The following is a 26,317-nucleotide window of genomic DNA, read 5'->3' on the forward strand; positions in this document are numbered from 1 at the left end:
GGCCCCCGCGGCCGGCAGCTCCTTGGCCCGACATCCATCTCCGGCGAGTTCGTCGGCTTTCTCAGAGTCAGAAGTTTCTTGGGCCTAGCTCTTCCGTCATCCTTGGAGTCATTTTGGCATCACGGGGGCATCCTGCCAGCTCCAGCCCTCCCGGCTGCTCCCCCCATCGGATTGCGGTGTTCCGTGGTGCCCTCCACTCCATTCTTCACCCAGCTGTGAACACCCTCCTTTTCTTGAAGGGGGCAGCTGTGCCCGGCCCCCTCCAGCTCCTGAGCCCGCAAATGGGTGATCCCTGACTCAGCACATCCCGAGCCCCTCGGAACCCTCCCCTTCCGTCCCGTTCCTGGCCATCTGGGAGGCTTCTTGGACCCCCTCTCTGCAGGCAGCTCCCTCTTCCCTCTTCAGGTCCCATCATGCCCCAGAGGGCAGCTCTGTGGGGGTCAGGAACCGGGTCTGGGGAAGGCCCTGGGGCCTTCCTCTGAGGCACAGGGTCAGCACTGATGGGGCCCTTTGTAGGGCTTGGAGCATACCCTTGGGCGCGAGCCTGGCCTGTAAATCCCAGCTTGTTTCTTTGCATCTCAGTGACCTGGGACTTCAGTTTGCTTCTCTGGAGAAGGAAAGGGATGGACTGGATGACATCATGATTTAGAAAGCCTGCTGTGGGGTGGGGGTGAAGGAGGAAGCCTGTGGGATGGGAAGAAGCCATTCTCTTTGGGGACCACAAAGGGAGACAGCTGCCACAGGGCCAGGGAGGCAAGCTAACCCTGGGGAACTTTAATTTAAAACTGAATAAATTAAATTAGAAAATGGAGCTCTTCCCGAGCAGGCGCAGATCCTCGGCGAATCCATGATGTTGCTGCAGGGGGTTCTTCCTCCCTCCCTTGGCCTTCTCTGATTCTCCTCCTCTTCTCTTCAGCCCCCCGGGACCTTGGTCCTTTTCTGCACCCGGGCCGGTCCCAGGGCAACACCGCAGCCGTCCATCTGTTGTCGCTTGTCCTCCCGCGGGACCGTCCTGCCTCCAGTCACTCCTGCCTCAGGAGTCTCTCTGGGCCCCTAGGCTCCCGTGTCAGTATCATGCTTCCAGCCATTTTGCCCTTGTGTTGTTTCCGAGGCCGGGAAACCAGACAGAAAGCACCAGCCTCGCCTCCCCCACGACCCAGGAGTTTGGGGAAAGAAATAGGGCCTCAAGGGAGGGAGGAGGGCCCGGTGGTGAGGGACCAGCCACTAGGGAGGCTTGTGGGGCCCCAAAGGTCATCCAGGGCAGGAGTTAGGGCCCCGGGGAGACGGCAGGAGGCGGGCCGTGAACTTGAGCAGAGAAGAAAACATTCATCTTTTCCTGTCTCCTCTCCTCATGAATAAAACAGACATGAGATGGTTCTTCATGGGCTTCAGCAGACGCTCACCTATCAGAGGGGAAGAGTTTCTGATCATTCTAACAGCCAAGGGAATGGACCCCCAGAGAGGTCCCCCATCTAGTTAAGGGCTTCTCTGGCTCGGAGCCCCAGGCTCTCCTAAGGCAGACAAGCCAGGGGCCAAACTTCCTGGGAAAGGGTGGCGGGCAGAGGCGGGCTGGGACGGTGGCCCAGGCCCAAAGGGAGCTCGGCCTTCCTGGAGTCCCCAAAGGCAGATAGAAGTCCCTGTAGGGCTTGGAGGAGGGACTTCCCAAGGCCTGGGGCAGAGGGCATGCACTGGGGGAGCTCGGAGTGGGCGCTCCCACTTAACAGCTCCACTTGTACTCCCAGCTCCCCCCTGCTCTTGTCCAAAGGTATCTCCTGAAAAACCCCATAACTGCCGGCCCTTTAGAACCTTGACTAGGATGTCCCCAAGAACAAGGCCTTGTCACCCCTGCCAAATCATTCACCCACCTAGGTGAGTATTTGACCTTAGGACCCTAGGAAAATAAGACAGCAAAATAAGCAAAAAACAAAAAGAAAAGAGGAACATGTGAAAGGAAGTGAGTCAGGAGCTCTGAGTCATCTCACTGTGTCATCTTGCTGTGTCATCTCGGCTGGCAAGGCTTAGGCCCGGGCATCTCTCTTCTTCAGCTCACTTTCCTCATCTTTACAATGGGGCTGACATTCCCCCCCCCCCCCCGCCCAAGTTGGGGTGAGTTTCTCTTCTCCTCTCCATGGAGAGAGGAGGTTCTAGGCCCTCGGTCAGCACCGGCTCACCTTTCTCAGGAGGCAGTAGCCGGGCCCCCCTCGGACCTGGCTGCCAACTGGCTCTCTGTGCCCTTCTGGGGCAGCCAAGGCCCCTTGCTGGTGACGGGGTTTGGGCCCCCTTAGCTTCCCTCTTGCCTGCAGTTATCCTGTGGCAGAAGGCGAAGCCTTTAGCACAGACGTGATTCCACGTCCCTCTGAGGGTTTTGCTGGGGAGACGGTCTGTTCTTCCCCCAACACGGCTCATGTTCCTGAGATCTCCATCCAGAGAAAAGCGGGGGGATGGCACTGCAAGGGACCTTCTGGGTGGTCCTCCTGGAGGGAGGAGTAGGTTCTTCGGACCCCGGATCGGGGGCCAACCCATCTGTCTCTGTTATCCAGCCAACTTTTGTTTTCCCACTGGTACATCCCTGTCATCCACCCCCTGGGCGTTGGGTCCTTGCTCACCGGTTGGTTCCTTTTCACAGCCCAGGAGCAATACAGTGCTTTACGATTGTGCAAAGCACTTGAGGTATCTTACCTCATTTTGTCCCAACGGCTCCACAAGGAGGGGGTCATTCTCTCCACTTGTCGGGAGATCAAACGACTGGCTTACGACTAGCCAGCAGGTGGCCGAGCGGAGATTTGAACTTGGGTTCTCCAAATCTACCCCTAGGGGCCCTTAGAATGCCCGAGACCCCCGAGAATATGCCAAGAGGGACCTGGGGATGAGTTGCCCCTACTCTCCTCGGGCTCCAGATGGAAGGAACAGCCCTCGGAGGACAAGGGGCGCACCAGGAGGCCCGATGAGGACTCCATCGCTAAGCCTAGGGAACCACTCTGTCTTGAGGAAAGGCCTCCTGGCCGCAGTGCAGGGGAGCAGGCTCAGGCTGTGGGAGGCCATCTTTCTTCCCAGTGCATCGACTTGCGGGCTGCAGATTGTGCCCTTACAATATTTCACTCCACAGCTTGGCCCCAAACCTGCCTGATCTCTGAGAGGAAAAGGAAGGAAACTGGCCTGCTGGAGAAAGACCTTTGCCAGGAAGGATAGCTCAGAAGTGGGTAACAGGCCGTTGGTCAAGCCCCCCCCCAGCCGGACAAAAGCCCATCTGGGGCCCTGAGAGCACGGGCAGGTGCCTTGGACGGCAAAGGAGCCATTGGTGATCTTTTGAAAGTTCATGGAGGCGGAGAGCCGCTATAGCTCTAGAGGAAGGCAGATGTGTCCTGATTCTCTCATAAGGCATCACGTGGAGTCTGCAAAACTGTGTTCTGCTGAGTCTGGCGTAGAATGCTGGCAAGGTGCTAGAACGTTTTGTTCAAGGGACCTTGGCTGTCATCTAAGAAGGGAAGCAGCGACCACAAAGGAGCCGGTGTGACTTCCTCGACACAAGGGCGCTAGCCTTCTCTCTCTGGGCAGGGCTACTGGGCCTGTGGAAGAGCCGGACGGCACCACGGTGTTGGGGCTTTGGCAAGTGACCGAGCCCAAGGCATCGGAGGGCCCCAGGGATTCCCCAGGGATTCCCTAGGGATCCCCCCAGTTCGTCCTTGTTCCATGTGTTCGTTGGCCCGGCTAGAACAGCACACTGAACCCAGGAGGAAGGAAGTGATCTGAATATAAAGTTTTACAGCTGAGTTTTTCCAAATCCTCAAGTACAAGATGCAAGAGATGTGCCCACATTTTTTATGAAAAAAGCACGGAGGTCGGTCTTAGTGAACCCCACCTTCCACGAGTCAGTAATGTCCAGCGGCAACCAGAAGGGTTAATGTGTCCCAGGTTGCATTGAGAGATTCACAAGTGGCTTCCAGAGCAAAGGAGCCAATGATGGTTCTGTTCCAGTTGGCCTTGGCTTAACTCTGCTGAGTTCTAGGTACCTAAGGAAGCCATTGGCAGAGTGGAATAGTCTTAGAAAAGGGTGAGCAGCATGGAGGAGGATCCCAGGACAAGATCTTCGGGATATTGAGAAAACGGGTTGTCCTGTGGACTTCTTCCTGGTCTCAAGAGTTCTTAACTTGGAGTATGAGTTTCTAAGGAGCAGTCAGTTGTGGGTTTTGAGGAAAAGTTTTCTATCTCAAAGAGCCATCCAGAAATTGAGAATGCCATTTAGGAAGTTGGGGCGTCCCCTTCCAAGCGAAGGCTGTGGAGATGGCCACTATTTGGGAAGTTGGGGAGCTCCCTTCCAAGCAAAGGCCATGGAGATGGCCACCATTTGGGAAGTTGGGGCACCCCCTTCCAAGCAAAGACCATGGAGGCACTCCCTTCCAAGTGAAGGCCATGGAGATGGCCACCCTTTGGGAAGTTGGGGCTCCCCCTTCCAAGCGAAAGCCATGGAGATGGCCGCCATTTGGCAGTGAATGAGCCCTGAGGTCCCTTTTAATTGGTCAGAGCCACATTATGGCCATTAGGCGTCCAGGGAAGCCAGGACCGTGGGGTGTCTGGCCCAGGGAGACACGTCCTGTGTTTCCCCTTGTTGGCCCTGTGACAATGAGAACATTCCTACCTGGTGGGATCCTTCATGTGGTCTGAGTTTGCCTGAGGCTGTACTCACAGGTCTCCCACTGCATCTAGGGCCATCTCTGGGCTTCCTGATCCTGAGGCAGGAGTGGGAAAGGCCTTTGAAGCTCCTGAAGACCCAGTCTAGAACCGCCATCTCTGGAGCTCTGTCAGAGAAACAAAACTTGGAGCAATTTTCTAGTGGGGAGCAAGGAAGGGCTGTAGCCCAGAGACCTGGTATAGGAGCCCATCATAAGGAGGGCAGAATTTGGGAATGGTTGGCAGAGAGGATGACCATATCTCAGGGATGACGGGCATGGCTAGCTTTAAGCAACATGCTCTATATTATTTTCTTGAGAATCATGGAGGGAAAGGCCGGGCCCAAGGTCTTGCATTGAGTCAACTCAGCTGCCCTGTTTGACAGAGTCATGTAGTACATCGGAGGCAGAACCAAGCCTTGGTTGGAGCCCCTGGTAACGGTAACAAACAGCAGCTGACATTTTTATGGCCCGTTAAGGTTTGTAGAATGTTTTATCTACATGTCCTGTCTTGGTCCTCCCTGTAATCTTGCAAGCTTGGGGCCACGGTAGTTGTGATCCCCAAGCGGCAGATGCAGGAACTGAGGCTCAGAAGGAGGGACTTACCCCAGTCCCACGGCTAGGAGGTCCTGGAGCTGGGGTGGGATCTGTTCCTGACGCTTTCACAGGTGTTTGCTGCTCAGGGATCTGCCGCCATCGTGAGTAGATGGTCCATTGTGTTGTAGGTCGAGCATTTAGTGGACCTTAGCACAGGGCTTGGTGCGTAGTAGGTGCACTGACGATCCACCTGAGCATCTGGACATCTTGTGCCCTCAGACAAACTCTACGAATCGGACACACACAAAAACATCCATGTCACGGAAGCTGGACCCTGGAGTCTGGCTCACTCCGAATGAGGATCCCTTCTCTGGCAAAGCCCAAAGTGCTCATCCACTCCTGGGCCCCGGAGGCAATGGCTCCTCTGCTCTTCCCGGCAGCGTCGGGGCCTGCCCTCGGATGTTGGTGGTCCTGTAGTCTGCGGATCCTCCTCTCACGCTGCGTGAAAAGGCCTCTCTGCCCCTCCTCCTGTCTGACTTGCCAGCAGAAGCCCACTCCCCACCTCCCCCTCCAGAGCCTCACGAAGTGGAGAAAAGGACAAGGTAGAGGGATCCCGGCCTGGCCCTCAGGGTCGAGATGGTCAGCCCTGGGCCCGGAGGATTTAGAGCCAAAAGGAATCTTCAGAAAGGTCTAGTCCCACCCACCTGCTGTGTACCCAGAGAGGAAGACGTTTCTCCGAGCTCGCACAAGCTTAGACGTCTCCAGGACGGACCTCGGGGAGAGCCTCCTCCTCCTAAAAGTCCATCTCCCTCCTGACCCCTTCCCTCTAACCTCATGTAACACTACTTTTGTTAACACCTCGCTAATGGGCTTATCGCTTAGTGCTGTAGTTACTCGTTTATCTGCCTTCTCCATCCCCTACTAGACTAGAAAGTCTGACTGCAAAGGATACTACTGGGCTTGTGAACCTGGAGCAGGTTACTTATCCCTGAGCCTCAGGGTCTCATGGGGGGCAATCGGTGTAGTGGTTGGGCCAGAAGTCCTGGGTTCGAATTCCAGCTTTGCCGTTTCCTCTCCCCTCCCTGGGCTTCGCCTTGCTGATTATTGATCTCGGGGGGCCTGTCTCAGCCCCCCCTTCTGGTACACACAGGGGTCTATCGGGAGTTTCAGAGCAGTTGTGTAGAGGAAGCGGTTTGTTTTCTGGCCAGGGGAAGGGTCCTAGGACAGGCCCAACGCAGCCAGAGCTTCCACGCCCCAGGTCTCCCCTCTCCCTGCGGGGCTGGGTGTAATGTGTCTAACTTTTCTCTTTCAGCTCTGGGTTTTCCCCCTTTTCAACAGGTCCCCTTCTCCCCCAGGAGAAGCTGTCTGTGGTGAAAGGATGTCTAGCCAGCGGAGGTAAGCGAGATGCGAACCCAGACTGTGCCCTCCACGCCTTTCTCCCCCTGGGGCTGGGCACACATCTCCCTTTGAGTCAGGGTTTGAGGGAAGACAGTGCCGTGGAATTGGCCTGGGGAAGGCGACGTGTGCGGGAAGGCAGCTGGGGCGGGCTTGGCTCCCGTTCCCTGGTCCCCCTGGAATAGATGAGTCTTGGGGTGGCAGTGGTATCGCCAGGGAGAGGACAATCCCTCAGCGTCCTATCCCCCCAGTTGCCCCTCAGTGTCCTCCCCCCTATCGCCCCTCAGCGAGCCCCCTGCTCGTCTTTGGTTCTTGAAGGAGACGCTGATGAGCCAGCTGGAAGTGAGTCCAGAGAACATGAGCAGCCTGGTGGAGACTGGCAGAAGGAGTTGGGGACGTTTACCTTGGAAGGCAGATGAACTGTTAGGGAAGAAGCACAGGATGGGGATTAGCGGGGGCAGGAGAGGGTCGGGGTTATTGCAAAGGGGCCGGATGACTTGGGCTTCGTGTATGGGAGTGCTCCCTCCCAGTGAGGGGAAGGGGCTGCCTTGGCAGGCAGGGAGCTCTCCCAGCCTGAAGGGCTTCCCCGAAAAGGCTGGCTGAATGCTGCATGGTGTCCAGCTGTGGGATAGCCCGGGTGGGGCCCGAGGCTCTGGGATGCCCCCACTGCTTTTCTGCTCCTCCCTGTCCTGGCTGCCCTTTGTCCCCAGCTTATTAACCTGCTTCTTCTCCGGGGTGGCTTCCTGGGAGAAGTTGGGGAGGGAGGCAGGTCTGCCTTGGAGAGGCTCCTCCTTAGGGAGCTGGGAAGGAGGACCCTGACCCACAAGAGCCAGCTCTGGCCAAGCCCTTGCTGGGCCCCAGCTTAGAGTTTCACAGAGAAATCAAACTGGAGACATAAATATGGTGTGAGGGCATCAAGGCAAAGCAATCATTTAGGCAAGTTTGGGGAAGAGAAAGATACTGGGCAACCCCAAGGATTGGCGTGGGGGGAGTTCCTGCAGGGAGCCAGGGAATCCGGGGTATCTGTGGGGCAGGTTTGGACACCCCGGGCTGGCGTCCGGGCTCTCTCCTTCGAAGGCTACCCAGGCTAGTCTCCTCCTGAGGGCAGGGTTGCGATGTGCAGATGGAGAAAGGAGGTCCCAAGCCCCGGGTGGGGAGGAATAAACGACCTTATAGATTGGAAAGGACTTGGGAGGTTTGACCCCGGCTGTTGAGAACACGGATGGTGAAGAGTTAGAGGGAGGAGGGTGAGTGGCTGGCTGAGCGTACCGGGCTTTGGGGGCTGGGCTGGGCTACCAAGAGACATGCAAGTGATGCTGGGTGGGACAGAACCACCATTTGACGGAACCGGGGGCATTTAGTCTGGAGAAGAAAGGCTCATGGGCAAAAGGGCACCTGACCAAATATGGGGGGCGGGGAAAGAAGGGGAGGTGATGCTTGATAGATGGAAGATTAAGCGCCAGAAGGTTCCTAGTCCAACCACCCCATTCAATGGATGAGGAAACTGAGGTCCAGAGAGTTGTGAAAGCTCCATAGGGAGTCAAGGGGCTAAACTGGGATTTGGGGGCTGGTCTCTCCCATGATTCTTAGTAAAGGCCACATAGCCCAAATGGGAGCTGCCCTGAGAGGGTCTTTCCATACTGGAGTTTTCAAAGACTGTGAAATTGCAGACCGAGACCCCCCATCCTCAAGTTTTCCCTACCCATTTGCTCCCACCCTGCCTTCCTCTTTGTTCTCTGAATGGGAGATAGCTCCCCGCCGCCCCCCTCGCTCCCGGCTCCCTGTGGGCCAAGAGCCGCCAGCAAGGCCCCTGGCCTTGGGAATTTCCCTTCAGGAAGAGAGCGCCCGTTCTTGGGCAGCCCGGGGAGTCCAAAGCCTGTGCTCTGGGGTCCCGGTAGGCCTGCGGGACTTTGGCTCGCCGGGGTTCCAGACCCAGCAGCCTTCAGATAGCGCTTGGAGGCTTGCAGAGTGCCTTCCAGATGGGTCCCCACCGCAGCCTGGAAGTGTCTGAGACTGACTCGGTGCCCGTCTTCTCTGACGCCCCCTCCCCATCGCCCCCCTTTCTTCCCCATCAGAAGACATCAGCACTCCTCTTAACAGATGAAGAAACAGGCCCACAGAGGAACCCGCTCAGCTAGGCCATGACAGGACGGGGACTCCCCACCATCGACCCAGCCTTCTCTCCGCTAGGCCACACTGTTGAGAGTCTTGGGGGACAGCGACAGGAGCCCTGTGGGGGCTTCCCAAGGAGCAGGTCAGGTCCTGCTCGTGAGGCCTTGGGCCTTTGGTGGGCTTCCAGGAGAGAAGGATAAATGCAGGAGGGTCCCCTTCTCCAGGCCTGGGTAGCATCCATAGGACGGGGTGGGGGCGGTGCTCCTCCTTCCCGGGACCCAGGCTCACAACCCAAAGGAAGGGCAGAAGCTGAACTATCCAACGTCTTCCCATTTCCTGAGTTAGGTTCATGGGATGGGGGAAGGGAGGTGGGATGCCCGGAAGCTGAACCCCATTTCTCCAGCACTGACAGGAGGTTCTCCCAGGGTAGGGAGGGGGGCGTCAGGAGCCTTGAGTCATGGGGGCAAGGCTGAGGGAGAGGAGAGTTGCAATTGGGGGCTGCTTCTCCTCAGGTGGCCCTGCCCCAGGGGATTTTGGGAACCCTGAGCTAAGGCTCAGACCCCACCAGGACAGAGGCCGGTGGTTTGACAAATGGACCTGTGTTCTACTTCTATTGAGACGCCTTGGGCAGGTCCGGTTCATCTTTCAGATGGGGATCCGAGGCCTCTCCGGGGAAATGGCTCCCCTGTAGAAATGTTTGTCTCAGTATTTCATTATGAAGCACCATTCTAGCCGTTCTGGAAATTCTAGCTACGTTCTAGATGTGTGGTCCTGGGCCAGCCTCAGTTTCCTCATCTGTCAAATGGGGTGGGAGTAGACTTGCAAGTTCTCTTTGCAGCTGGCAGTGGAATTCTTGGGAGACAAGGCCGGCCTCAGGGCAGGGACGAGGTGGGGGAGGATGGGGGTGGGGTCCAGCAATAGGCCTTAAAGCAAAGGGGGGAGGCCCCTGCTGTGGAAGAGGGGAGGCTAGGGCCAGATTTCACAGACCTTGAATAATACTTGTCCCCCTTCTTGCCCTCTCTGCAGCTGTTGACCACCCCCTCCTCCTGGACCCTTCCTCCTGCTTCCAACCTGTCTCACTGCGGCCCCTCCCCATGGGCTACCCCCCCCCCGGGATCCTCTTCTCATCTCTCTGAAGATGACCCCCCTCCCCTGTCTCTTGAGCCTCAGTCCCAAGTCCATCTGTGGCTGCTGGTCGTCATCTCGACTTGTCCCATCCCCCCTGGGCCCGTCCCTCCCCCAGCTCCCTCCTGTTGCTCACTGTCCTCCAGAACCCCAGCCTTTCAGCCTTGGAGTCCTCCCAAACCTGCTTCTCCTGAGCCCCCACATGCAGACCTTGGTGCTCTCGGCTCCATAGCCGCTTTCAGAGGGTTGCCCCTGTGGCCCCCCCCCCGGGACCCCTGCAGTAGCCACTCCTCCCTGCTTCCGGGGTGTCCCCTAGAGCCCACCTCCCACACAGCGGCCCCTTGGACATTGCTGAAGTGGGCCCACGGCCCCTGGGGCAGCGTCTACACTTTCCCCTTCCGTATTCCCGCCACAACCCGGGCTGGCTTCCTGGTCCTTCCTGGGCACGCCATTCTCCCTCCTCCCACTTTGCCTTTGCTCTGCCTGGCCCCCCCACCCTCTCCCTCCTCATCTTCACCTCCTGGAATCTTCACATCTATTCAAGGCTCAACTCAAGCGTCTCCTCCTCCAGGAAGCTGCTCCTGATTTCCTCTCCCCTCCCCCCCATCACTTTGTATTTATGCTCTTTATACTTTGTATTACAGACCGGACCATGGCTAGTTGTAGCTCCCCTCCCTGCCCCACAATGGAAGCTCCTTGAGGGCATGAACTCTTCCATTTTTGTCTTTGTAACCCCCGCGTCCCCCCGGCTTCACCCAGTGTCCGGCCGAGGTAGCTGCCTAATAAACGCTGATTGAATGGAATTGCATGGAATCATATCACTTGCCCTCCGGATAGGCCATAGAAGCACTGTCGTCCCCGTTGGGGAGCACCCGCGGCGCCCCCTTGCTCAGTGTCTGAGGCCGTCTCCGGGCCACCTGCGAGGGGGCTGTGAGGGGCCGGAGGCTGCCTCAGAGCTCCGAGGGTTTGTGTGGGGGCAGAGAGGGCCCCCTCCCCCAGGCCTGAGTCTGACCCCCCACCTTGCCCCTCCCTGCCATTTAGCTAGAGTTCACAAATATGTCTTCGGTTCCAGTGATTTGCAGACAGTTCAGGTCAGAGAGCTCTGTGAGAGCCCAGGCAAAAGCAGAGGAGAACAATAAGATAATAATAAAGCGCTAATCTTTATAAAGGGCGGCTAGGGGAGGGCTGGGCCTGGGTTCATATCCACCTCAGACACTAGTTGGGTGATTCTGGCCAAATCACCTCACCCCGTTTGCCTCAACATTCTCATCTGTAAAATGAGCTGGAAAAGAAAAAGGCAAAACCAGGAAACACCGGACACCACTAACTACATGACCCCCAAACATCAATGTGTGTGTCTGTGCACACATACAGACAGTGCTTACTCTATGCAGGCTCTGTGCTGAGCATGTAACAGTATGATCCCCATCTTCCAGATGAGAAAACTGAGGCAAACAGCGCCTCAGGTTGGATTTGAACGCAGGCCCAGCCAGCTATTGGCTTCCCTGGCCCCAGAGGAAAGGCGCTTGTGGCCAGAGGCTGCAGAGGGCAGATAGACACAAAATGTGTGGTGCTCTGGGACTCCCCAGTCTGCTATCCAGAGAGGAGCTTGGGCTGGGCTCCATGTTGGACAGGAGCTTGGGGCTCACTTCCCAGAGGTCACCCGGCCAGCCTCCACCAACACAACGACCCTCAGACTCCCCTTGCCCCACGACATAGCTGACCTAGTACAGAGGAGTCGGCTGTTGGCAGGACTGGATTGAAAGCCCAACTCCAGGACGGTTCTGCCTTTTGCCGAGCTCACTCGGGCTCACCTTCCTTGAGGTGATTTTCAGGGAGAACCAAAGGACAGGGACTGTTTTTGCCTTTGTAGGCTCAATGTTTAGCCCAGTACACAGTAGGTGTTTAATGCTTGTTGGCTTTGACACAAGGCTCCACTCTACCCCCTTTTCTCATCCTCTTACTTGTCCACATTGGGCCCAAGCCAGCATCTCCAGTTAACAGTCTACCCTTTGCCACAAATACCTCCTCCCAGAAGTTTTTCTCAGTTCAGGACTTCTTGGACCAAGAGCATTGAAATGGAATTAGGAATTCTGTTACCAGTAATGCTCCAAAGCCCCCCTTCTACAGCCTCCCTGGGGGGTGGAGAGCCTATCCTATCTCAAGGCAGTTGGGCCTCCCGTCCAGGAAATCTCCCAGGACCAGCCGGGAGGTAGATTCTGTTATCTCTGGTTCACAGGCCAGCCCAGCTAACTTGGGAGAGCTTCCTCCCTCACAGTTTGCTCCCCAGTTGGTTTTCTTTTCTCTCAGCTGCAGTAATTAATGATTCTGGCTAAATTGTACAGGATGTGGTGAACCCACATGTATGGTCTCGGATTTACTGATTTGTAATTATGGCATTGCTTTCTATATCATGTAGATATAGCACTTTATATCCCTGTAGAACTGTTGCTAGCAACCATCACTAACATTGTGCATCAAGGTTTACTGAGGGATTTACTTACTTCTTAGATGGTTCCTCACAACCCTGTGTAGTTGATAGAACAGATACTAATAACTCCATTTTATAGAGGGGAAAACTAGGTCTGGAGGGCTAATTAAGGGCTCCTAGTCACACCATAAGTGCTGGAAAGTGGGTTTTGAAAAAGCAAATCTTCCCCATTCCAGCTTCCCACAGAAGGCAAATAACTTCAGCTGGAGGGAGTCTTGGGCAAATCTATCGAGTAATAGAGTGGTTAAGGTCTGTCCTTGTCAGAGTGAGTCATCCCCTCCCCTGTGATGATGAGGTCCACACTGGGACGTGTCACTCCCTAAATATGTATCTATGAAGATGTCCACCCATGGCTGTCCAGTAGAAAGCTAACCTTGAGCTCGGGAAAACCCAAGTTCAAGGTACTGTCTGCCTCATCCCACAGTGAGCAGTGCCTCGGGGTGATGAGATGCTAAATCTCTGAGCAGCTGCTAGGCTCCTCAGGGGTTTCCCATGATAATAAAATCTCAAACGTGGTCCGTTTTCACTCCCCATGCAGATCTCTGTCCATTGATCAGTCCTTAATCTAGCATTATATCAACTCATCACATTAAAAGTCTTGTTCTTCCATTCAGACAAAATTAGACAGCTTCAATTTCCAGTCTCTCTAATCCCATGGTGGACATTTAAACATTTCCAATCTTAGCAGCCTCCTTGGCTCTCTAATGACCAAACACAATTTTCTTGTGACAGAGCTTTCCTTAAAAGCATAATCTAATTAGTAGAAAGTGGGAGGGAGCGCGACTTTATTTTTAGACTTTTGTGGAAAACATGTAATAGATAATGATGATATATGGCACCGTACCCACTCATGTGGGCCCGTGATCACAGCATAGAAAAGTCCCCGGGGCAGCTTATTTGAAAAGGGGATGGCTTGCTCCTCCCTGATGTTCTGCTGGGCACATGACATGCTTCTTTTTGGTTTTATTTTGTTTTGTTTTGGATTCCTTTCCTGTTTTTCTTTTTTTCTTATTATGTTTTTTTTAAATAAAAGAAAACTAAAGTAAAGGGGGTGGGCTTAGAACATGGTCTGCGGCCCCGAATTCCAATGTGCAGTGACATAGCCAGAGTTGTACAGCCAGCAGGTATCAGGGGATGCGTAATGAGCAGCCGGCGAGAGCCCAAATCCCAAGGGCCACCCAAAGCAGATTAAAATGGAATTGAGAAAAGTCTGACAAAATAAATGTACATCTCAACGTAGAAAATTGTGACTTTATAGTTTTCTAAGTCGGTTTGTTATCTGTAGGGAACCGTTTTTATTGGAGTTTTGACGCCATTGCCATGGAGACTGTATGATGCATTGTATGTGTGTTTACATATATACATGCATAAATAGGAATGTGTGTATATATATATACGATTATATGTGTGTATATACATATATGTGTTGGGTTTTTTTGGAAGTAATAGGAATTAGGGATTTGCCCAAAGTCACACAGTGTCAGAGATCAGATTCTGAACTCAGGTTTTCCTGATTCCTGGCCCACATTCTATCCACCAGGCCTCCTCATGCTGTGTGCATGTACATACACACGTGTGTGTCATACATGTCCATACATGCACAGGTATATACATATGGACACAGATACTCTCGTGTTCACATATATACATACACACATCCTTTTTAGGTTATTTTTCCACATCACCATCAGAGTTGTGTTCTATCTTTTAGCCTAAAGGATCACAGCTAGGTAGCATGGGAGGAAAGGTGGGGCTAGAGCCCAGAACTTGGGGTCAGGAAGCCCTGACTTCAAGTCTTGCCTCAGGCACTAACTTTAGCTGGGTGACCCTGAGCAAAGGACTCCTCCTTGTGCCTCGTTTCCTTATCTGTATAATGGGGATTATGATGACTCCTGCTCTGCCAGCAGGCAGGTGCCATATAAGATGCTAGCCAACACGACGATTGATGCCTGCTCTATCACACACACCGACTAAGGGTCCCTCCCTCCAAGCTCTCACCTGTCACTGTCATTCCACTCATGGCAGAGGCGTTTCTCAGTCAGCCCAGGATATCTGTTCTCCATCACCCCAGCCGACACATCCACTGAGCATTATGGGTCAGAAATCACTTCTCCTCTGGTCTTCCCTCAGAAACTCTCCTCGGGAGCTCCAGTCGGCGTTATTCCCATTTTCCAAATGAGAATGTTGAATCCGTGTAACTTGCCCCAGGATCCCACAAGTAGTAACAGTTCAGGAGATGAGATTTAAACTCATGGGTTCTTGATTCCAAGCACAGTTGTATCCACTGGGCCACAATGCCTTTTGTAGGGGACAAGAAGATGTTGATTGGACGTGAGATAGGAAGAGAGTTGTTCTTGAAGTCGTGTGTTCAAATCTGGCCTCTGACATAGACCAGTTGTATGACCCCATGAGGTAAGATACTACCCTCAGCTAAAGGGGGTCCCCTCTAGCTCTAACTCTAGGCTCAAGTTCTTGATGGTTTTTACTGGTGGGATTCAGCAACCACAGATGTTCCTTGTGGAAAGTTAGGGAAAGTCATGGTTTAGATTCAGGAATATGAGCTCAAATCCTGCCCCTGACACCACTGGGTGACTTGGAGCAAATCAGTTTCATCTCTGAACTTATATTTCCTCATCTATAAAATGGGGACAATGGCTCTCTCTCAGTGGTAGTGAAGCTCAGTGAAATTCATGTATGCAAAAGACAGAAAAGCATGGAGGTAGCTCAGTTCCAGGGAGGTCACCTGCCCAGGATTCAGGGCTGGGATAAAGGGCAGAGCTGGGAATTCAGGTGTCCCACACTGCCCCGAGTGAAGACTCCTCTGGGAGGTCTGTGGGACCATGGGACACAAGACACTGGGCAAGGCTCTGAGGGGAGCCTTTTTGTATTTCCCTTTTCCTTCAAGGGATCTCAATGAACCTGGGGAGACACGGACCTGGCTTGGCTTAATTCACAATCTCTGAATGGGGACGGACCTCAGAGGTCATGTGCCAAGTAGGAATCCTTTCCTACTGTTCCCCACAAGTGGTTTATCTGATCTCTGTTGGAAGAACTCTACTAATGGGGACCTTATTACCTCCTGAAGCAGCCTATTTCATTTTTGGATAGCTCGGTATATCAGAAAGTTTTCTTCTGTTGTGTCAAAACATGCACCCATTATTCTTCCTTCTGCCCTGCATACCCAGCAAAACAAAGCTGGCTAAAGTAAAGCCACTCCAGTACTTTGGTAGACATATTACATGTCCTTTCTTGCCCCCCAATCCAAATCTTTTCCTGGCTGAACATCCCCAATGGCCACTCCTCATATGTCCTAGTCCCTATATATTCTGTACATCCTTAAATATCCCCTAGTCGTCCTCCGCCTCCTCACTGCATTCGATTTTGTCAGGACCCTCATGAGATATGACCTTAGAACTGGTCTCTGGCTAGGACACATCATGGCTAACATCTCCCTAGCTCTTCAAACGACATTTTTGTGATGGCAGCCAAAATTTGCGTGCACTTTTATCGACATATATTACTTCCCGTAGAAGGCCGGAACTCTACTTCATTATCTCAAACTAGAGTGATTATATCATTATATCACATTAGAGTGATTATATCATCATATCACACTAGAGTGATTATATCATTATATCATACTAGAGTGATTATATCATATCACACTAGAGTGATTATATCATATCACACTAGAGTGATTATATCATTATATCACACTAGTGATTATATCATTATATCACACTAGAGTGATTATATCATTATATCATACTAGAGTGATTATATCATATCATACTAGAGTGGTTATATCATTATATCACACTAGAGTGATTATATCATATCACACTAGAGTGATTATATCATTATATCACACTAGAGTGATTATATCATTATATCACACTGGAGTGATTATATCATTATATCACACTATACATGGGAACTAGAGAACCATTATCTCATCAGTCCCACTGAGTTAACACCTTGTTGTAAGTATCCTTGTTTTAGGTAGACTTCTCCAGAGTCCGGCCCTCTACATCTTCCTCTCATCTGACTTGTGATCTGGAGAGAACCCGGACCTTTCCCCGGCGGCTTTCTCATGGTAGAGATGCGGTGCATTGCCTGTACCTACCGGATGATTTTCAGTGTCGGGCATTTCCCTGAGGTTATTCTGAGCATTCAAGCTTGCAAAACTCAAAAGTGTAATTTAGTTTACAAGTCAGTGCCCACGGAAGGAACTTGCCTAACTAGTTCAAGGGCTGCCTTTTAGAGAGCCTTCTATCTCTATGACTTACACAGCTGCCCCCGATGAGACTCCTCCAGGGGGAAGCTGCTTTTTTGCTGCTCAACTAACTGCCTTAGCTCCTCTCCTTTGCTGGCTTCTGCAGTTCCACAGATCGCCAGCAGATGGCACACATCACCTTCCAATCCAATCCAATAAGTGTTTATTAAGCGTGCATTATTCTGTCGTATTTGGAGGTACAAAGACACAGTCAAGAGCTATTCCTGCCCTCAAAGAGATTAAATTATTTTAGGGGAATATTAAAGTGTATCCCCTGACGACTATTGGCTGTATGTCCCTGGACAGCTCACTTTGGGGGTTATAGACAGAAATCCCTCCCCTGGTGCAGGGAATTTCTTCACCTGGAAGTCTCTTTAACCAATGAAATCACAACTCCGGTCTCTATTCCCCCCCATCAATATCACCACCATCCTCCTCCTCCTCCAGACAAATAATAAATTCAAGTCCAAGTTCCATTTTCTTAATTCAATTGTTTAAACCAATAAACCATACTAATTACCGGGCACTGTGCCAGGCACTAGGAGTTCAAACAAACAGTCCTTGTCCTTGAGTTGTTTATACTGTCCTTGGGAAGAGGAGGTAGCTGAAAACCACAGCTATGTGAAATAGTGGGTGCAAAATATGTACCTGGGAAATGAACCAGATTGTGATAACTTTTCCCAGATGAAAATTTGGGTTGAAAGTCATAAGGCAACAAAATGAGTTTTGAAAATCCTGACAAGATGGGAACCTTATCTGATTGCCAAGAATAGATGCATCAGTCCCCATTGAACCTATTTACATTATACACCCAGTTCTTTTCATCTTTCGTTCTATATGATTGGAGGAAACTCCTAGCTAGCTATCTTTTTTTTTTTTTTAATCTGTGTGTATTTTATTTTTTTATAGCTCTTTATTTACAAGATATATGCATAAGTAATTTTTCAGCATTGACAATTCTAGCTATCTATCTTACACAGATCTTTCTAGCCCTAATGGCTCCATTTTTTGGTTCGAAGGTCCTTTCCAGATCTGACTTTCCATGTTCTTAAGGTTCCTCCCAGCTCTGATGTTTCCTATTCTAAGGGTCCTTCCAATAGGGACCTTCTCTGTTCTAAGGCCTCCCTCCTGAATCTGACATTCCATGTTCCAAGGTCCCTCCCAGCTCTAACCTTCCATGTTCTAAACCTCTGCCAGATCTAACATACTCTATTCTGAGTCCTTCCAACTCTGACATTCCATGTTCTAAGGTTCTATTCAGCCATCCCACCTGCACTTGGAATCATCTCTAGGACCAGAATTCCCATTACAGGAGGGAAAAGTTTTTCCCCCTCTGTCTTTTCTGTATTTTATACTATTTTGCTACTGTTCATTGTTTTACTTTCCCACTTTTTCTTATTGTTGTTTGGGTGGGTTCACACTTTTATAAACACCAAGATGAATGTAAGACCCTAAGGAACTTTATAAAACTTGTTGTCAAATTTGCACAATTATGTGTTTAGGGGTGAGTGTAAGCTCTGGACCCACTCACATATAGAGAAGGCCTGGGACCTCACAAAAGATTATTTAATAGAAACTACTCACATCCTCAATATAGTCATTAGGGAGCCCTACTCCCCTAACTGGTTTATATAATCCTGTCAATTAAAGGGCAGATAATAGACATAACAAGGTACTAATAGGCCAGCCAAGTGCAGGGACAGATCTACACCTTTTTTAAATGTGGGCAAAGTTTTTGATTAAATTAAAAAAGAGTCTGGTCACTAACTGGGGAAATGTTGGAGATGCCTGGTGTCCCTTAAAAAGCCAAGCTAGCCAGCTCTGATCAGGAGTTTGAGGCAGGGAGCAGCAGCTTGGAGTACATGATCTCTGCCTACCAGAGGGCAGCAAGCATGGGGCATGATGGAAATTCACTTGTGGGAGCTTGTGTGTCAGAGTTTTGGGAGTGTGGACTCCCAGAGCGCCCTTTGCATCTGAAGGTGGTAGTCATCCTCAGGGGAGATAGTCCAGAGAGGGCTTAAACACTTTAGTATAAGTTAGGTGGGGAGAGAGAAGAAAGCTACCATCTACACTCATCTCTTTATATTCTCAGGCCCTTTCCAGATCAAACATTTCTGGTTAAATGACCTCTTTAATCCTGGCAGTATATAGTTTCAGGTCTCTTGCTCTGACATGTATGCATATAGATATTTATATCTGCATATACACACATATATGCATCATATATATGTGTGTATACAATCCCCCCCAATATATCTAAAAACAACATTAGTCTTTTAAAATTTTGAGTTTCTAATTCTCCCCCTCCCTTCTTCCCTTCTATTCTCATTAAGAAGGCAAGCAATTCAATATGGGTTATACATGTGCAGTCATGCAAAACATTCCCATATTAGTCATGTTATAAAAGAAACCACAGACCAAAAAACAAAAAACACCCAACAACGAAGTTAAAAAAAATTACGTCAATTTGCATGCAGATTCTGAGATCAGTTCTTTCTAAGGAGGTGGATGGTGTTTTTCATTAGGAGTCCTTTGGAATTATCTTAGATTATCGTATTGCTGAGAATAAGCTAAATCAGTCAAAGGTGATCGTTGTACGATATTATTGTTGTTGTGTAAATTTTCTCCTGGTTCTGCTTATTTCACTTTGCATTGATTCATCGAAATATTTCCAGATTTTTCTGAGAGTATCCTGCTCCTCATTTCTACATAATCATATAATCAACATTTTGATGGACATTTGTCGCTCTGACTTTCTATATCCTAAATTTCCCGTCAGCTATGACATTTTGTGTTCAGTATTTTAAGGAACCTTCCAGCTCTGACAGCTTGCATTCTAAGCCAGGGATTCTTAGTTTGGGGTTCACATGCCCATTGACCTTTGAATGTTTTGATAATAGTAGTTGATCTCCTTTGTAATCCTATGTATTTTATTTTATACATTGAAAAATATGATCCTAAAAAGAACCATTTAGGATTCACCAGACCAATAGCCAAAAGGCTCCAGAACCCCAACATGGTTGAGTCCCCTCTTATAAAGTATTGACTAGGTCCCTTCTGGCTCTGACCTACTATGTTCCATATTCTAAGTTCTATCTCAGCACTGACATTCTCTGTTCTGAGATTCCTTTTATCTGTGATAGTCTGTGTAGGTTCTAAAGTCCCTTCCAACTATGTTATGTTCTGTGCTTTCAGATTCTGACCAATCGTGTGCTTTCAGGACCTCCCCAGCTGTGACATTCCATGTTCTAAGGTCCCTCCCAGCTTTGAAATTCTATACTCCAAGAACCTTCTGAGCTCTTGACATTCTACTCTCTAAGATCTGTTTCGGCTCTGATGTTCCAGGTTGGATGGAATATATGATGCCTCATTTAATTCAGCTTCTGAGCTTTCTTGCCATTCACACCATATGGCTGACTTAGACTGAGTTTGTGATCCACTAAATCCCACACCTTTTTTTTTTTTTTTTTTGCTGAGGCAATTGGGGTTAAGTGACTTGCCCAGGGTCATACAGCTAGGAAGTGTCCAAATTCAGGTCCTCCTGACTTCAGGGTTGGTGCTCTATCCACTGCACCCACCTAGCTGCCCCAATCCCACACATTTTTTCAGATAAGTGACTATCTGGTTATGCTCCACCCAATCTTGTATTTATAAGTACAAGTATATTTATAAGTATAAATATTTATAAATACTTTTTTAACCCAAATTTTATCTTATTGTATTTGGTCCAATGCTGAGTAACTCTAAGGTCTTCTTTGCACTTATATATTTTTTTTCTCCCCTTCTAGAGATGAGAAGTGATGGTGGCCAGGTTTGGTGGCTTCTTGATGCTTCTTTCCTCCAGGTAAGTACCTGAAAGTCAGTGTCACGTTTCCTTGAACACGTTCCCTGGTGCAGACCTGCTGCCTCTGCTGCTAGTGGACCTGGAACTTTCTCTTGGCCCCAGGGAGCAAAGTCCTTGTGGAAGTCTTGTGGTCGCTGTGCCTTCTCAGGCCCCACGTAGGATTGATCATGGGTGAATACAGTCCTGGGTGAGCCATTAGCACTCCCCCAGCCACTCCCTCAAGTGTACAAGGTCCTCAGGGGTGGGAAACTTGATTCCACCTGGCTTACAGCATCCTCTCTTCTGTCATTTGTTGTAGAGTTTCGTCTTGCTCCTGCGCTTCCCCAGTCCACACTCATTTTGGGCATGAAGGATGGTGGCAAAGCTGCAAAAACGTATTGCTCCTGGGGGCACTCTTCAAAAGAGGTTCCAAAATGCCTAGCCATACTTGTTTGTTTTTAAAGAATTGTAATGGATAACTTTTGTTTTTACATCGCTTTCATTTTTTAATATATTCCTCCCTTTTCCCCTATCTCGTGAGCTGTCCCTTCTACAAAAGATTAAAAAAAAGAAAAATCTGAGGGGGAAAAATTCAGCTAAACTGATACACAACTAAGGCCAGCGGTTTATGCCACGTTCCCACCTCTCACCCCTCTTTCTGCCATAGCCTTTCTTCTCTGCAAAGAGGAGAAGGAAATATGTTTCTTATGTCTTTCCTGGATTGGCAAAACTTTTTAAAAAATGATTTTTTATTTTGAACTTAACCTCCCGCCCCAAGAGTATTTCCATACGTACAACAGATCACAAAAAAGATTCTATATGAAATCATGACTCTCATATTGCTTGCTTTTAAAAAAAAGTACATAATAAATTCTGTTATTTTCAAAACTGTCCTGCTTATCTGTGTTTCTTTCAGTACTTCCTTTTGTTCTCTTCAACACATTTTCAATAATGTTACAATGGCCCTCTTTTTTTTTTTTTTTAACTCTTGCTAACTCCTTGTCTCCCTTTTTTATTCAAAACTGAAAGAAATGAAAAAAAAACCCACAAACACAAACACTTCTTGATGAAAATAGAGTCTAGCAAACAGAATCCTTACAGTGGCCCTATCCCAAAACATGTGATTCTTTACCTTATATATATCATTTCTCTTTCAGGAGGTGGGTGGGCAACAGGGCCTTTGGAGACATGATTGACCATTGCATGGCTCAGAACTCTTAACTTCTTCAAAGCAGTTTTCCTTTAGAATGCTTCTGTCTTTGTATAAATTCTCCTGGTTCTACTCACTTCATTCTCCTTCAAGTTCATACTATTCAGGATTCTCTGAAATTGTTCCTTTTGTCATTTTGTATGTCACAATAATATTCCATCACATTCATATATCATAATAGGTTCAAACATTTCTCATTTAAGAGATTCTTAGCATGTATTTTTAAATTTTTTCCCTTTGAATCTTTCCTATTCCCCTGTAGGAATGAGGAATTTGTTTTTATTTATCTACTTTCCTCCTCTTCTCTTTTAACAGCTTACCTTTTTATCTTTGTATTTTTATTGAGTTTCATATATGTTTACACTAAATGTCTACACTAAAGTGTGTGTGTGTGTGTGTGTGTGTGTGTGTGTGTAAAACAGTAAATTATTTTTGGCTATAAGCCTTTATCTTTTGCTTCTTAGAATATTGCCAAGATCTCCTTTCATTTAGGGAAGAAGCTTCCAGGTCTTGTATGAGCCTACGTGGGAGTGCCTTCTTTCATGTGTTTTCCTGGACATGGGAGCTCTGGATTTTGACTGTAGCATTCCTGGGATTTTTCCTTATGGAGTTCCTTTTAGGAAGTGATTAGCAGATTCTTATCTTTGCCCTCTGATTGTAATAAATATGGCTACTTTTCATTGATGATTTCTTGGAATGTAGAACCTAGGTTTTTCTTACATCATTTTCAGGGAGTTCAATGATTTAAAAATTATCTTTCCCCCTTTTATGTCAGTTAATTTTTTAAAATATATATATGTATATCTTATATTTTCTACCATTTTTTCAATCTCTTGATTTTTGTTCTAATATTTACTACTGTTTCACAAAGTCATTGATTTGTTTGGGCTATTTTAGTTTTATGGTGAGTGCTTTAGTGGAGTAATCTTTATCATATTCTCTTCTAAGCTATTTATTCTTCTAGTTTTTTTTTCCATAAGAAACTTCCTTTTTATTCTCTTACATTGGTATTCTATTATAGTCCTTGGGGAAAAAGCTAATTTTTTTTCTTTTGAGTTTTTGGTTCTAGTTGTTACTCTGTTAGATTCTCCTTCTTTGGGGGATCCCTAGTAGTACAATAATTTCTGATATTGTCTGGTGTTTTCTTTGACTCACTTATCTCTTTAGCTTTAGTTCCTGAATTGAGGCTTTGTGTGAGGGTCATATGTGCAATGCCATACTTTTGGCAAAGTGGTTGACGTAGCACGGTGTCTCACTTGCCCAGTCTGTCTCTTAGGGTTAGACCTGGCTCTCTCTGATATCTTAGGAAAGAGTATTAGAATCTGTATGCTGGTTTGTGCTCGGTGAGCTTCATTCCCACCCAAGAGCTTGTTCAGAAAAGCTGCCAGTCTTGCTGCCCCTGAACATGAGGACTTCAGTGTAAAATACTTTAGTTCATCCCCTGGTTGTCCTGGGTTATCCTGTGCTGTCACTGGCTTTGCTGGGAGCTCCCTTTCCAATTGTCTCTGGGCTTCTGGCTGGCATTTTGTTGCCTAAGAAATGGTTTCTCATTGGATTTCTTGGTCATAATTTGGCCAGGTATGAACTTAACCTTTGCAGATGCTTTCACCACTATATGTTCTATCATCTCATCTCTTCCCTCTGGGAAATCTCTACTCATTTAATTCTTGATGACTAAAGGATTGGTCATTTCTTCCTGGAACCTCCATTTTTAAGGAATAGGCTAGCAATGGTTCTTCTTTTATTCTTCACTGGGCCCTTCTTGATGCTCTGGACATATTTTCCCCCAAAACATTTCAAAAGCATTTAAAAATTGTTTCAGACAAAAATATATAAATTTCACATTTAAAATTTTCTTACACTACTCTAAATAGAAACATGCTTTTACAATTTTTAATATTACATTGAATTTAAAAAACCCACCGCTAATGAAGGCTCCATCTTCCCCTCAGAATACAACTGTCCACATCTGAAGTATCACTTTGACATATGTCAATGTGGTACATTTATAAAACAACACAGCTGCTACTGCCAAAATTACAGATCAATAGAATATTAACTTCGAGTCTTATTAGGTAAGTAGAGTAACAGTGTTATCAATTAATAATGAAAATGGGCTGGCTTTTTTCTTTTTAAACAGAGAAAAATACTGCAACTGCTGAGGTAGGGAAGGGGAGTGGAGCTTGGGGCTGCTATTGTATAGGTTTTTTTTCTAAAACCAAAAAATTTTTATTCATATTTTTTGTTTTTTAGTACCACCATAATTTCCCCTGATATCCCTCCTTTTCCAGAAAGCTATCCCACATAATAAATAGTATCTTTTAAGACAAGAAAAAGCAGGGTGGGGAGGGAATCACCCCCCCTTAAATAATCAGGATATCAAGAAAAGTCTGACAATTCAAAAAATATATGCAATTAGGAACCTCCTTACCTCTGAAAAGGGGTGTCTAAGAATGTTTTCTCATATTTCTTCTTTCAAACCGAGTTTGTACTTTATCATTTTGCAACATTCTCTCTGGATTTTATATGCATCTGTTCTCCTTTCAATTTACATTATCATAGCGATTGTATATGTTTTCTTGGCTCGGATTACTTCCTTCTGCATCAGTTCATGGAGGTCTTTCTATATTTCTCTGTATTCCCTGCATGCATCATTTCTCACAGCACAGTCATATTCTATTGCTTTCATGAATCACAACTTGTGTAGCCCAGTTTCCAATCAATGCACATCTACTTGGCTTCTAATTTCTTTGCTATCACAAAAATTGCTGCTACAAATATTTTGGTAGATAAGGGATTTTTTCTTTTTATCAAGGGCCACTTTGGGTTATAAGCCTACTAATGGAATCTCTGGATCAAAGGGTAAGAACACATTAGCCCCTTCATTGGCTTAATTCCAAATTTCTTTCCTACGTGGTTGTCTAGATTCATCAGCCCACCAATAACACCTCAGCAAGTGTCTGAGATCGGATTTGAACTTGGAGCCTTCTGATTCTAGAGCCAGTTCTCTATCCACCTATCTGATTTCTTAAATATATGTTGGATACTAGATCTTTATAAAGAAAATTTTTTGAAAGGTTTTTTTCCCATTAATCTCTTCCCTTTTTAGCCTGTGTATTAATTTTGTTTATGCAGAAGTTTTTTCAGCTTCAAGTAATCAAAATTATATTTTCAGTTGCTTCTATTAACTGGTACCTTTTATAGTTTTTGTTGTTTTGTCCACATCTGTGATACTATTGGTGTGAGAAAAACACAGTCTGGAAATTCCATTCGTCTATGTGTATCAGCAATTCCTTTAACTTAATGCTTTAGAGAGCCCTGGAAGGTTACGTAACTTTCCTATCAGGTGTTTCTGTGTTCTAAGGCTGGTCTTCTTTCCACTATATCATGTACTAGGGATCTGAGGATAGAAATAAAGCAGCCCCTATTATTCAGCTCAGTCCTTATCAAAATAGAGGTCAGTGGATTATGTTCATCCATATCTGAAATTGGGCTCCATACCCAGAACGCAGTCAATTGGTAGGACACTACGCCTTACTGTCGATGGGCCCTCCTGCCCTAAAATGTAAGATATTTCTGTTGCCTTCCATTCTCCTGCCTCCAGCGGCATCCATGTGCAACCCAGAGGTTTAGACCTCAAACAACAATGGTTTGACAAATCAATAAGTCAGTAAGCATTTATTAAGCACTTCCTGCATATCAGGTACTTAAATGCTGAGTTATAAAGAAAATTAAAAACTTGGCTCTAACCTTCAAGGGACTCACATTTTAATGGAGGAGCTGTACTTATAAGATATTGGTAAGACAAATGGGAGTAATCTCAGAGGGAATTATTAACTAAGCATTACTAATGCTTCTTGAAGAAGGTAGAACAAGAGCTGAGACTGAAGGAAGCCTGCAAAGCCAGAAGACAGAGATGAGGAAGGGCATTCCAGACCTGAGGAACAGCCCAGGAAAATGCCTGCAGGTGAGAGATGGAATGTCTTATTTGTGGAGCAGCAAAAAGGCCAGTGGCTGCAATTTAGAGCAGCGGGAGTAGTGTGGGAAGAGCAGAAAGGGGTGAAGGAATTGGATGATGAAGGACTCTGGATGGGAGATGTCTGAGGGCCTTTGCAGTGAGGGCGGTCTGGGAAGGGCAGCTCCCCCAACCAGAATCATCTTCCTCTCTTGATTTTTCTCCAGTCAGGTTTGGGGAATGAGCACTTTTATTACATCGTGGCTAGTTTTCATTCCCATAGGAGACACTAAGGGACTTCTGCCCTTGACCCAGACTCAAATCATCAGGACTTGTCTGCTTGCACCTGGCTGCTTTTAACAGAGCCAGCGTACCTTCGGCCCTCCTTCTGCATGCTCTTTTAAGTCATTCCAAACATAATCAAGTCTTCCAGGAAGGCCAGCACCTCCAGGTGGCTCCTGTCCCTGGCCACCCCTTCCATGGACCCACTAAAAAGAGCATTGAACAGTCCCTGCCCTTGAGCAGCTTATCATTTATCATGGGGATGGTGAAGATCAGGGTTTCAGGCAGGTCAGTGCAAAGAAAGCAGCAGCTGAGGAAACCTCTGAGTAAGGAAGGAGGCCTGTGGGGCGCCTGAACTCTCCCGCTTAGGAACTTCTGAATCTGGAGCTGTCCGTGACGTTTGTCCGTGATTCCCTTTCCCGGCTGTGAGCTGGATTCTGGCAT

The 26,317-nt window shown here is 48.1% G+C and overlaps 1 protein-coding gene and 1 long non-coding RNA gene across 5 annotated transcripts in view; one reads left to right on the forward strand and one right to left on the reverse strand.

Annotated features, from left to right (window-relative positions):
- ZC3H4 (zinc finger CCCH-type containing 4) overlaps nt 1–21,300 on the forward strand; it is a 52,773-nt gene extending 31,473 nt beyond the window's left edge. The window contains exons 15-17 of one of the 3 annotated variants that reach the window (XM_031963833.1): nt 6,543–6,599; nt 20,392–20,447; nt 20,746–21,300. In XM_031963833.1, coding sequence (XP_031819693.1) covers nt 6,543–6,599; nt 20,392–20,404 — 70 coding nt within the window. In that variant the 3' untranslated portion in view covers nt 20,405–20,447; nt 20,746–21,300. Of the gene's footprint in view, nt 1–6,542; nt 6,600–9,737; nt 10,657–20,391; nt 20,448–20,745 lie in introns of those variants that run through there. The other 2 variants (XM_031963836.1, XM_031963834.1) reach the window with 2 other exon arrangements.
- LOC116423040 overlaps nt 739–26,317 on the reverse strand; it is a 30,282-nt gene continuing 4,703 nt past the window's right edge. The window contains exons 2-5 of one of the 2 annotated variants that reach the window (XR_004233525.1): nt 14,326–14,625; nt 5,274–5,490; nt 4,637–4,796; nt 739–1,403 (exon numbers count right to left, since the gene is read on the reverse strand). This is a non-coding gene — a long non-coding RNA (uncharacterized LOC116423040). The remainder of the gene's footprint in view (nt 1,404–4,636; nt 4,797–5,273; nt 5,491–14,325; nt 14,626–26,317) is intronic. The other variant, XR_004233526.1, reaches the window with a different exon arrangement.

This window comes from Sarcophilus harrisii, chromosome 3, assembly GCF_902635505.1.
Source record: "Sarcophilus harrisii chromosome 3, mSarHar1.11, whole genome shotgun sequence".
Lineage (NCBI taxonomy): Eukaryota > Metazoa > Chordata > Mammalia > Dasyuromorphia > Dasyuridae > Sarcophilus > Sarcophilus harrisii.